At 42.0% G+C, this 12,860-nt stretch overlaps 1 protein-coding gene across 2 annotated transcripts; it reads left to right on the top strand.

Annotated features, from left to right (window-relative positions):
- Positions 1–9,568: 9,568 nt before the first annotated feature.
- On the top strand, positions 9,569–12,860 carry LOC145404752 (zinc finger matrin-type protein 5). Of its 2 annotated transcripts, none has more exons than XM_080276368.1 (4): positions 9,569–9,707; positions 11,013–11,139; positions 11,914–12,048; positions 12,169–12,860. In XM_080276368.1, the coding sequence occupies exons 2-4, from the start codon at positions 11,013–11,015 to the stop codon at positions 12,438–12,440; spliced, it is 534 nt and encodes a 177-aa protein (XP_080132494.1). In that variant the 5' UTR covers positions 9,569–9,707; the 3' UTR covers positions 12,441–12,860. The 2 variants fall into 2 exon arrangements, with proteins under 2 accessions (XP_080132494.1, XP_080132429.1); XM_080276303.1 differs by having other exon boundaries at positions 11,911–12,048.

Here is a 12,860-nt window from a genome sequence, read left to right as displayed (position 1 = left end):
ATCCAGCAAGTAGTGACCAAGAGTCAATGGTGCACGTCCACAGTGAAATGTAACGACTCTTCACGTGGTGAAACCAAGGCAATCCGCACCGCCTTGTCACCAGTCTCATTACCCCATATCCCCACATGGGAGGGTTGCCACTGCAGGCAAACTGCCCAACCCCCATGGATGAGGCTATCTGGCTAGGTCTGGATATTGTACATCAGGTGTCTTACCAAACAAAGAAATAGCAAAGACCATAAGGCTGAGGGCTGCTGTGCAGTCTGCATAGATAACCACCCTCTGAGACTGGAGATAAGTGCTAATGAACTGTAGAACTTTGAAGACAACAAAGAGTTTAGTGGTGGCGACATCATGGAAATTGCCCAATTGCTGCTGCGGAAGCCACTTGGAGTGCAGCATGTGATCCATCCATGAAGTCTCATGGATTCCAGAATATGTAACAGATGCCAGTTATTGGTAAAGGTGAAGACTAAGATGCACTTCCTGGGATTTGTCAAATAGTTCCTGAAGATGGAGGGTGACCAGAGAAGGGACGTCACTCCAAGGAGGAATAGAGGTCACAAAGGGCAATGGCTGGTAAGGAGATTGTGGCAAGGACAGTGTGTGGTGGGCCCAAAAAGCCCTAACTACCAATGGCTCCGAGATTTGAAGGACCCTGATGGACTAGGGAAGAGCCCCAGTCCCATCACAGGACAAGCAGTGGATGGCAATGGGCAGTTTCTGAGGGGTCATGAAACATCTGCTGGTTAACTTTGTCCTGGCAATGTGGAATGGGGGAAATTTCACTTTCTGCCTGCAGGGGCACTGCTGGGGAAAAAAGCACCCAGTGTAATTCTTATGACTGTGTTTTGGATCATGTCCAATTTTCTGAGCTGAGTAGAGGAAGCTGAGCCATAAATGCACCTGCCACAGTTGGGTTTCCCAAGGGTGGTGGCATGATGATACGACAGCAGATGGTCATGATCAGCTCCTCAGCACGACCCATGATCTATCTATCTATCTATTGCCAGACGCCTCAATCCCGTTTGGGGTGGCCACAAACAAATCGCCTCCAAGTCGCCCTGTCCCCCGCCATTTCACTTCCCTGCTCCCAACTCACACCCCCCTCTCTCATATACCTCTCCACCCCATCCCTCCATCTCATCCTCGGCCTCCCCCTCCCTCTTCCCCTCCACCCTCACTCACATACACTCTCTTCGTCAGTCTTTCACCCTCCATCCTCTCCACATGGCCAAACCACCTCAGTGTGTTTCTCATAACGCTTCCTATCACATCCACATCCACACCACAACGCTCCTTTATATCTTCATTCGTCAGCCTGTCTCTCCACGTGACTCCACAGGCTCCTCTTAAAAAACTCATTTCCACTGCTCTCACTCTTGACTTGTGTCCTTCCAACAATGTCCAAGCTTCACTTTCGTACGTTAGAGTTGGTATCACAATACTGTCATGTAGTAACTTTTTCACTTCCATGCTCACTTCCCTGTTTCTTATCACTGCTTTCAAAGAACCAGCAACCTTTCTTCCCTGCTGTACCCTTTCAAGCACTTCACCCTCCAAACCTCCATCCTTACTCATCACACTACCCAAGTACTTAAACGTACTCACATTTTCCAATTCCTCACCATCCAGCCTCGCTGTACATTCACTAACCTCACCTCTCTCAAAGACCATCACTTTACTTTTCCCTACATTCACCTTTAGATTCCGTTTCTTACACACTCTCCCAAACTCATCCACCAAGCCTTGCAGCTCCCCTTCGTCTTCACTCAACAACACAGTATCATCTGCAAACAACAGTACAGGGAGTTTCCAAACACTATCCTCTCTCACCAGGGCCACTCCAACATCCACTACCCTACCTTGTACCTCTTTTATTACCCCATGATACCCCCCCATTAATTCCAATCTCTTGGTACAAGATGTACCAAGGTAGTCAATATGATGGACCCATTTGAGTACAGTCATTCAGATGCAGACCTTGGAAAAGGTGTTCACGAATTACAGTACAATGTCAGGGCCAATCCACATCCCTGGCTGGGAGATAAAGCAATGTAAAGCAAATCACATCATACCGCTCTTCAGCACGTTCACCTTCATACCCCATATATGGGGTATGAATATGAGCATGCTGAAGCAAACTGTGTTAACAGTGATACATACAGTACTTACTTGGTAATAAAATATGCACACATAAAAAATAAGGTGAGGATGGTAGTGGCTGAATCGGTAGAGAGCCGGCCTGCAGTCCTGATGGACCCACGTTCAAATCCCGGCTGGGGCAGGGAACAGTTTAAGGACTGAATTTCATAAAATGCAGACTTTCCTGATCTATCAGAAGACCCGCTGACATGTTGTAAAAATATCCTCGCTAATACCAATACACCAGTCCTGTATGAGACAGCCCTAGCATGTATTCAATATAGACAGTGGGTGTTAGCGCTGAAGTGGTGACATGTGGAGGTGTAGGAGGACTACTGGCCCTTGGGATAGGCTACTGCCCCCGAGATATAGGCTCTGAAGCCTTGCCCAGAGTAAAAAAAAATAATAATAATAAATAAAAATTAAAAAAAAAAAAAAAAATACAGTACCGTAGTATAGTATAAAGGGATGGTAAACTACAGTAACTTTTATCTCCAAAAGTAGGGGTTCTGCACTTGTTGCAGAAATATGCCTGACACAGGTAGCCATACTAGCCCCACCAAACTTTTGTCAGGTCTGGGTGTGGTTTAGTCACTATCAGAGTCACCCTCCATCAGCATTCGAGATGGTACAAGGGTCACAGAGGGGTCGGGGAGCATCAGGGATGGTGCTCCATCTTCTGTTATTTCCAATTTCTGGCCAAGAGAACACCTTACCCTCTAATTCATTTCCTGAAGCTTGGGCATGGTTCATAAAAGCTTTGGTTCACTGAAAAAAAACAAAAATAGGACCGCAATACCAAGGCAAAGCCACACAGTTGTTTACAGTTGGGGGATCACGTGAAGATTGCATGCTTGCCGGCAACATGTGGCAATGTCACATTGCGCCGGTCAGGGGAATGTTTCCGGTATGGGCTCAATGCCGTGCTCGATTTACAGGACGTTTTCCAGTAATTAGGAGATTTTAGGAACAGATTTTCCTTAACGGAATTACACTCATTTTCATGGAACTAGTCCTATTACGTCTGGCAATAGGTAGATAGATAGATATTCCTATAAATGGGGGAAAAAAAAAAAAAAAAAATCAGTAAAAAATTACTCCACTACTGTGGGCTTCCGCTATATTGGTGTTCATTAAATCAAGCTTCTGTTTTACCTGTAAAATAATGCGATGGAGGGAACATTCCTTCTTACCTGCAAGTGAGGTAGTTCATTGGTAATAGGGTTATTAATAATTCTAATAGCTTTGTTCTGAATTTTGTCCACTTGTTTTAGTGCAACCTCTCAACATCCCTTCCACGAGGGTGAGCAATATTCCAGCTGAAAGTGCTCATGACTCCTGTAAATTATAGCTAACTGCTCATCAGTGAAGTTACAGACTCCGTACAGTACAATAATCCAAGTTTCTTTGAGGCAGTTTTAGCAAGTGATGTAACATGAGAGGTCCAGCTGATGATATTGTTGAGTGAAACACCAAGAACTTCAATACTTTTAGAGACAGGAATATTGGTGGCACTGAAGGTAATACTGTACAGGAATCAGGCAATATCTGTCTACTGGTAAACGGTAACCATCCATCATCCAATCCTATGTTGGCCCACGAGACGCGTAGGAGCCCAGGGCTAGGCAAGGTGGTCCTGATATATAGCTAGTGTAAAAGTCCTCCAATCCAAACACCAATAACCTGAATATCCCAATACTGTACCGTACTCCATATTTCTCAAGGCGAAATTTTTCTGGGCATTGTCAGTGGATTTATCTGGCTTGGACTTGGATATACTTGCCTGCAACTATTCATCAACAATTCTATGCATTTCCGGTAAGTAAAACAATAACCCATATCATTTTAGCATGTGGAGTGACATGGAAGGATAGGTTGACGAATGAAGAAGTGAAGGAACGTTGTGGGGTAGATGTGGATGTGGTTGAGAAGATTAGGAGAAATACACTGAGGTGGTTTGGACATGTGGAGAGAATGGAGAATGAAAGATTGACTAAGAGGGGGTATGTAGGTGAGGTGGAGGGAGGGAGAGGGAGGGGTAGACCGAGGATGAGGTGGAGGGATGGAGTTGAGAGGTATATGAGGGAGGGGGGGTGAGTTGGGGGGAGGGTAGTCAAATGGTGGGTGACAGAGTGACTTGGAGACGTTTTGTCTGCGGCCACCCTTTGCGGGATTAGGGCGTCGGGCTATAGATAGATAGATTTTAGGCTAAGTGTTTATTTAATGACCAAGTACATATTTCTAATGTTTTTAAAGGTCCCTCCCCATAGTCCTAAAAAACCAATAGTCCAAAAGACCATCCATCTCCTGCTATTTGGATTACAGGACTTTTACCGTATTTGGTTTTCCTAGCATCAAATGATACAATGTTACTGTATTTTGTCCCCACTCTGTGATCTTGGATAAATCTTGGTACAGTAAAAGTCCAATTCTTCGGCATCCAATTCCCCGGCAAATCTGACATTTCGGCAGTTTTGAGAAATAGTCCCATTTACGAAAATCTCTGATCGTTCGGCAGATTTTCCAATTTTTTTCGTCCCCTCTACTGCTGGGGACTTCTTCCAGCAGTAGCAGACTCCAATCAACCCCTTCTATTGTACATATGTAAATAAGGAACCTACTATAAGTTTAGGTAAGTGCATGTGAACTTGTAGGCCTACTGTACCATTACATTTACAGTATATACAGTATGTTCACTAACTTCTTTATTTTTCATATTCATGTATTGTACTGTATTCATTACAGTATTGTACAGTATCAAACAGTATACAGAACTCTCTCCAAACACATTTGTAATGATATGAGTAGTGATGATAGTGTTCACCGAAACATATAAGGTACTGAATGGGTAGGGTTTTTGATAATTCGGCAATTTTGATTTTTCGGCACTTGCCTGGTCCCATGGATGCCGAAATATCGGACTTCTACTGTTATATGGATTTACTGTGCTGAGTTGGAGATATTAAACTTTGTGAATAGGTGTTTAAGTATAAATGAACTGTGAAGTGTCGAGTCATCTGCATATGAGTGAATGGGATTACAGGTGACAGTTTAGAGATCATAATTTGAATTAGGAATAGGATAGGAGCCAGAATTGATCCTTGTGGTACACCAGCATTAATCAAGTGGAAATTGGAATATACATCATCTACTTTTTCTGTCACTAGGATAGAGGAAATCAGAGGAACAGAAGATTTATCTATCTACCTACTGCCAGACGCCTCAATCCCGTTCGGGGTGGCCACAAACAAATCGCCTCCACTCGCCCTGTCCCCTGCCATTTCACTCCCAACTCCCAACTCACACCCCCCTCTCTCATATACCTCTCCACCCCATCCCTCCATCTCATCCTCGGCCTCCCCCTCCCTCTTCCCCCCTCCACCTCACTCACATACACTCTCTTCGTCAGTCTTCCACCCTCCATCCTCTCCACATGGCCAAACCACCTCAGTGTACTCCTCCTAACGCTTCCTATCACATCCACATCCATACCTCGCTGGTGCAGTGGTAACGTTCCCGCTTGCCAACTGGTGGACGGGAGTTCGCGCCTCGCTCAGGTTGCGAAGTTTCACTGATGAAGTGGGTGGCTACTGTCCCCCTCGAGCAGGGGGACGGGTGTGTGCGTGTGTGAAGGTCACAGCCTTGCCCTTAGATCGGACTATATGAGCTCTCTGCTCCCTTCCGGGAGGGTAAAAGCTGACCATCACGACCATCAAGTAATCCTGACTGACCCGGTGAATTACCACAACGCTACTTTATATCCTCATTTGTCAGCCTGTCTCTCCATGCGACTCCACAGGCTCCTCTTAAATAACTCATTTCCACTGCTCTCACTCTTGACTTGTGTCCTTCCAGCAACGTCCAAGCTTCACTTCCATACGTTAGCGTTGGTATCACAATACTGTCATGTAGTAATTTTTTCACAGAAGTTACTACAGAAGATGATAGGCCATAACAAGGGAATTTGGATAGCTGGGAACAGTGCCACACTGTCAAAAGCTTTAGAAATATCAAGGGCTACTGCATGGGTTTCTCCATGTTGGTCAACTGACTGATGGATGGTATGGGTCAGGAGACTGAGTATATCAACAGCGGATCTTTCATGACAAAAACCATACTATCTATCACTAACTGAGTTGTTGGATTCATAATGATCAACAATGTGCTTACTGATTACAATTTCAAATACCTTACCAAGACAAGATGTGATTGCTACTGGTCTGTAATCAGAGAGGTCAAAAGAACTTTCTTTCTTTGGAATTGGGTGGATATTGGCTTCTTTCCAAAAATTACGGAATTAAGAAGTATGTATGCACAGTCTGAATAATTTGGCGAGAACAGCAGCAAGTTCTGGGGAACACTTTTGCAAAACAATTGGAGGAATTCCATCTGGACCTGGAGCGTTATTTGGAAGGTAAATTAACTAGAATGGATTTTATGTCTCTAGTCTGTATCTTATGTGAAGCTACTTCTGGAGCCATATTCTGGTACAGGGACATCTGACCAAAGAACATTGTGGTATAAGCCCATTTTTCCTATACGAAAATGATAGGCTGGACAGAAGTTTGGTTACAGGCAGCATCCCTCGAATCCAAAGGAAAGGAAGCAGAATTTTGAAGTCATATAATTCCATAAGCAGTTTCAAAAGAAGTCATGCAAGTTAAAGTCAAGATATCTGGACAAAATTTATGACAATCATCCAGGCTAATCGGTACACAACACCGACCCCACATTCCACTGGAACATGATGGACATTATACAAAATCGACAACTGACACTTCACTGGGAAGAATGAAATCATACTTACCTCGTCTAAAAATTTGGTTACATCATAAACATGATCGTGTATGACGATCCAGCACGACTTCTGAGACTTGTGCTTTGCGACCTCTACTAAACTGTACACCTTACTGGAGTCCTTACTGCCCTCAGGCTGCAGTTGCTTCTCTTCTGACACCATCTTAAAAATGTGGGGCGGGGATAAGGAGGAAGAGAATGAACCTGGCGGACACACCCCTCCTGGTTATTGCGTCAACTGCTACCGACAACAGAATGATCACGCTCACGCTCGCACAGCACAGCACGTCTGCGCAACTGCGTTCTCCACCATACTTCGTACATTGCTATTACATTGTTGTATGCGTTTAACACCTAATTTTCTGTGTCAAATACTAATATATAGCTATGCATTGAATCAAGAGTTAATATGCTACCACTGCAATAATACCAATAATTACTTCCGAAAATGTCATGGAACGAGAGAATACCACTATAGTTAAGAAAATAGCATGGCAAAACATTAGTAATCTTGCTAATGATCTGGCTAAATTATATATCTACAGTGTTAGTTAACAATGTACATTAAATTAAGTCCTCTTAAAATTTCAGATGTTTAAATGGGAGTTCAAAGCTTCAAATAGTGATGACTGGAATACAAACGTCGATTGTTGACTCTCCGTTACTATTCGTTGTCCACAGAAACGTGTCAGAAGGAGATCCGTTGACGTACCGGAGGAAGGTTATAAATATAGTTTCGCATCTCTTACGCAGCAGGTAATATTTATTACATTCTGTTACGATTTTAGGAAATTCAATGTCCAGGCACTGCAGATTAGAAATAAATATAATCTCTGGTATAGGATCGTAAACAGATGCCGTAGTATGCTGTCGTATTACGGTATTTGTAAGTATATTTCACCTAAGCTGCTGTACTGTAAAAGAAGGATGAGGAAAGTAATGATTACAGTAGGTTGGACGAACATGTGAAACTTTAAAGTTTTGGACCAACTGCATGGGAGTTCCCAGTAGCATGAAAATTGTAAGATTTTTATTTTCCTCTTGCATTTATTTTTTTTATTTTTTTTTTTTTTTACATGCATCGATTTTGAGACAATTTTGTCACAAGTGACTGCCACCCCTATAGGGATATGAAGTCAGATACAAAATATAAAACTGATCAAAGTATGTTACCTGAAGTCAGATACAGAATAAAATCCAAATCTGTCGAAATACATTAAAAACCTACCTGAATCAAACCAGACTAACCCATCTTAACCAAACTAAACCTAACTTTATCCAGACGGTGGAAGCAAAGCCCACCCAGACCCCAGTTTTATTAACAAGCCAAAAATTATCCTAACCTTGAAAAGCACCTTACCCTGGGGAGGTGTAGTTTAGGCTCCTTCAGCCATGACACTGCTGGGGTGGGCACAGTCACAGGGCAAAGGTCACATGTCATGATCAGAGAAATGACCATACTTTGAGGACAATACTGAAACCTCCTGAAAGACTCATCCACAATGGAAATGTCATATATCCTCCCCCTTCCCAATTTGAGGATATACTCAGTAATGTCATCGAGCATACTGGAAATAACTGATGGTCATGGGTGCAACAAAGTTAAATTGAAAATTAAACCAAATGTTATGACAGATTATCTTTCATCTGTCTATCTATAGCCTGACGCCCTAATCCCACGAAGGGTGGCCGGAGACAAAACGCCTCCAAATTGCTCTGTCACCCACCATTTGACTACTCTCCCCCCAACTCATCCCCCCCTCCCTCATATACCTCTGAACTCCATCCCTCCACCTAATCCTCAGTCTACCCCTCCCTCTCCCTCCCTCCATAATTATATAATTAATCATTTATGACACCCAAAATCAGTGGAAATGACATTTCTAACTAAAGAGCACCAGGTTAGGTTTGTTGGTGGTGGCATCCTACGGAGGGTAATGGGTCATTTCAGGCATGGCAGGTGGCCACTGGCCACAGTTTGCATGTAAAATTGATGATATTTTATAGTTGATATCTTCAAAATTATGCATTTCTACAGCCTTTCAAATGTATCACAGCGATAAGCGCTTTAGTTTATTTTTAAAAATGCAGTTGTAAATTCTATGCATGGGAACTCTCCTGCAGTTGCACCCAGGTTATTTTCTGATGGAGGTATTCAGCTCAGATGCAGCATCCATTTGAACAGTGAATGGTTTATTTTTATATGTACAGTATTTATTTATTTATGTAAGCTGGAGTAGAGTTCTTTATTCATGGCTAAATCTCTGTAATGCTGTACTATACTTTTTAACATTTTTGATGCCCTGGGTTTCTCATGATCGTAGTACTGTAATATGATCTGATATTAGCCAGAGTTGAATGCACAGTAAGTACTGTACCATAATCTGCTTGCAAAAGGGATATAGGAATGGCTGGTATTTCCTGATGGGAGTTCAACTCTTTTCAGTAAGGGGATATCTTATTCATTGTATTCTTGCAGTCTCCTAATTCAGTTTGGTGTAGACATCAGCAACGTAAAATATATATAATCATTACTCCATTTTGCCGTATTTAACTTACAGTATGCACTTGTATTACATTTATTGGTTTCTTTTTATGCCTGCAGAATGATCTCTGATGTGCAGCTTGCAGTATTTGTCAACATCCTGGGAGTGTCACTGTTCCTAATGGTGGTGTTGTATCACTACATCGCTGCCAACAATCCCAAGTCTCACTAAAATTTAAGGGATGGTTGCTGGGAGGTGGTGCTATGTTACATAGTAAAGGTAATAAACCAGCGTATTAACCCTTGCCTAGCTGCATATATATATATATATATATATATAATATCATATGAGGAACAGCGAAGGTCTGCATGGCCCAAGCTACAATTATGAGGTACAGTTTACATTGATTATAAAACAGCAACACGGGAGAAGTAAACTAAGCCCAACAGGGGCTAATCTCTTCACCACGATTATCTGTACTTTTTTTTTATTGTAGTTTATCTTTGTACCTCCAGGCAATTTACATTAGCTTTGGATCCCTAGTAACAGAGATGTAATTCCTAGCAAATTAAGGCTATATCTATCTTGGTGGCAACCATCATCCACTCACTAAATGTAGTGTTGCTTACTTCCATTGCCTTTGTCATTCATTTTCTGTTTGCCCTCCTCTCTTCCTATTTCTCCCATCTTTCCTGTCACATTTTATTGCTCTTCTTTCCTTTTAAGGTGGCTCTACATTGAGTGCCAAGGTTAATGATTTCCTGTAAGCCAGGAAATAATTTGCTGTGCTGGGTGGTGACCACATAACCAATTTATGCGTGTTCCCTACGTGTCAGCAATTAGGTCGGCGGAGGGTTAGTGCCTCTCCCCATAAAACAACTACCGGTAACTCAAAGTCAAACGGCCACCCCATACAGGATTATGGTGTCTGGCAGTAGATAGAGAGATAGGTCTATCCATCTTCTCTTTGTAGGTCTTCCCTAAGGTAAATAAATTTGTCTGAGGTACCATAGCAATAATAAAGTACTAAATGTGTCATTAGGCTGAAGGGATGAAGTATGCCATGTAGTATAGCATAATGTTTAAAAAAACTTTCTTAACAATGCATATCAGTCCAGCTTCCTGTCATTGGTAGTACCAGTATACCAATATACATGTATACCAAGGTAAAATTTCACACTTCCCTCACAAACATTCAGTACAACGTGACCATTGTCTTCATCAATTCCTTGGGAAGGTATATTCCTAGGGAAGTCATATTACAAACTCCGTAATACTTCGGTTTAAGATGAACAGTTAAGTTACTATATTAATCACCAATCAAGATTTATTACTGAATAATAACTGTGTAATGAAGTTGTACTGTACTTATTTGAAACAGCTTTACTGTAACTTGTGGAAGCACTCTAATTACTGAGTATCTTATACATTGTAAAGAAATACTAGATGGATATAGACAGACAGATAAATATATAGTGATAGTAACTTGTGATCGTACTTTAACAGTCATATAGTTTGTACAGACATATACTGTATACCGGTATATGATCACCGCATTGATATATTTCTATTCTTCTCTCCAAGATGGTGAAGAGGTACTACTGTGATTTTTGTGACAAATCCTTCCCGTACAGTGTAGAGGGTCGCAAGAAGCACTGCAATGGCTACCAGCACCAGCAACAACAAAGAACACATTATAACCAGTTTAAATGTGAGTTATTCTCCATAGGCAAAACTACTGTACCAACACAAAGTTCATCTCACAGATAATTCACACTTCACTGGCATTAAATGCAACCACCCCACACCACAAACACTTCTCTAATGTAGTTCACTTTGACAACACAAAGTACAACTCATGAGCAATCCACTGTAGTGCAACCCCTCACACCACAACACACTGTCACCTGATGCATCTTATATTCACAACAGACAGTCCTCCAACATAACTTCAGCAAAAGATCTCTGGGAGTGCCTGGCTGAAGTGACAGGTTCCCTGCATTCCACTGGGTTCATTTCCAGGTGGGGCTTGATTTTTATATGCAATTGTATCATGTATAAATTTTTAGAAGTATCATCATCCTGATCTCTTTTACCAGCTTAGATGAAGGGAGGTAGGATTCAGAAACACGAAAGAAAGGTATGAAAGTGATAGAACTGTTGGTAAGTTCAGTGACACTTAGTAACTCAGAAGGGAAATTACAATACAAAAGGGAAAGAAAAGTGAATACAGTACATTTAATCCCATGTTTATTTTTTTTTTTTTTTTTTTTTTTTTTTTTTTTTTTTTAAGAATAATTGTCAAAGTTCCTGGAAAAACACACAAGCACGCACGCACGCATGCACGCGCACACACACACACACACACACACACACACACACACACACACACACACACACACACACACACACACACACACGAGTCATATGTAACACTGAATGGGATGAACACCTAATAGATTTGGATTTATTTATACTACAGCAGCCAGGGAGCAGCTGGAGGAGGAGAGAATGCGAGAGAAGTGTCGCATCTTCCATTCAGGCCAGGAGTGTTGGTTTGGGGACAACTGCAAGTATTCTCACCTCACACCAGCTGGCATAGCCTCACTAGAGCAGCAAGGTTAGGTTTGGGGATAGCTATTGCGAAAAAGGATATTAGTAAAAGTGTATATTTATCATTAAGAGTATAGTACACAGGTTACTGGCTAAATATCTGATTATTTCATTCATGTTGCTTCAGCACAGGAGGAAGAAGAGTGTAAGAGGATAGCCAGACTTCCAACACAGATGAAAGGTGAGCACGAACCAACCCTGGAATCCTGGCTTGCTGCTCAAGAGAATGAGGAAACCCCACCACCCCAGCCTACCACTGAGGATCTTGTGACTCTTTGGCAGATGACACCAGAAACTGCCATCTCCCTGCACTCTATCCTGCCCTCCCTACCCCCTTCCCTCATTCCTTCTCAGCCTTCCAGTGAATGGTTAACTAGTGAGTGTCCAGACTGGGGTTAATCAGCAGAAATGTAAACACTTTTGAAAACAAATCAAGCCTAATACTATCTTTGAAATGGATTTACCATAACCTGAACATAAACTGTACTGATCACTGTCTATGTGAAAGCCATGGTTACAGTTTAGGGACTGTTGACACTACAACACATCCTAAGATTGCACAAAAAACAATATCCAACTCCCTGTTGTACTGAGCATGTCATAACTGGTAATTTGTATTTAGGGTTTACATTCCATGTGGGAATTATTTAGAGTATAATAGCAAACTATGATAAGCATTATGTTTAGGGTAGAGGTCAGTTTCTTTCCCAGCGTCCTGTAATTGGATTTGTTGCTTGGGTTCTGTATTGACAGTGGAACTAACTACTTTGTTGTTTATAAATGGCTACTAAGCAGTAAATGATTCTTGTCTGCCATTTT

Source organism: Coenobita brevimanus, chromosome 1, assembly GCF_032717465.1.
Source record: "Coenobita brevimanus isolate Jiangsu-jjx chromosome 1, ASM3271746v2, whole genome shotgun sequence".
In the NCBI taxonomy this organism is placed as follows: domain Eukaryota; kingdom Metazoa; phylum Arthropoda; class Malacostraca; order Decapoda; family Coenobitidae; genus Coenobita; species Coenobita brevimanus.
Note: the sequence above shows the minus strand (reverse complement) of the source record. Positions and strands in the feature narration are given on the sequence as shown.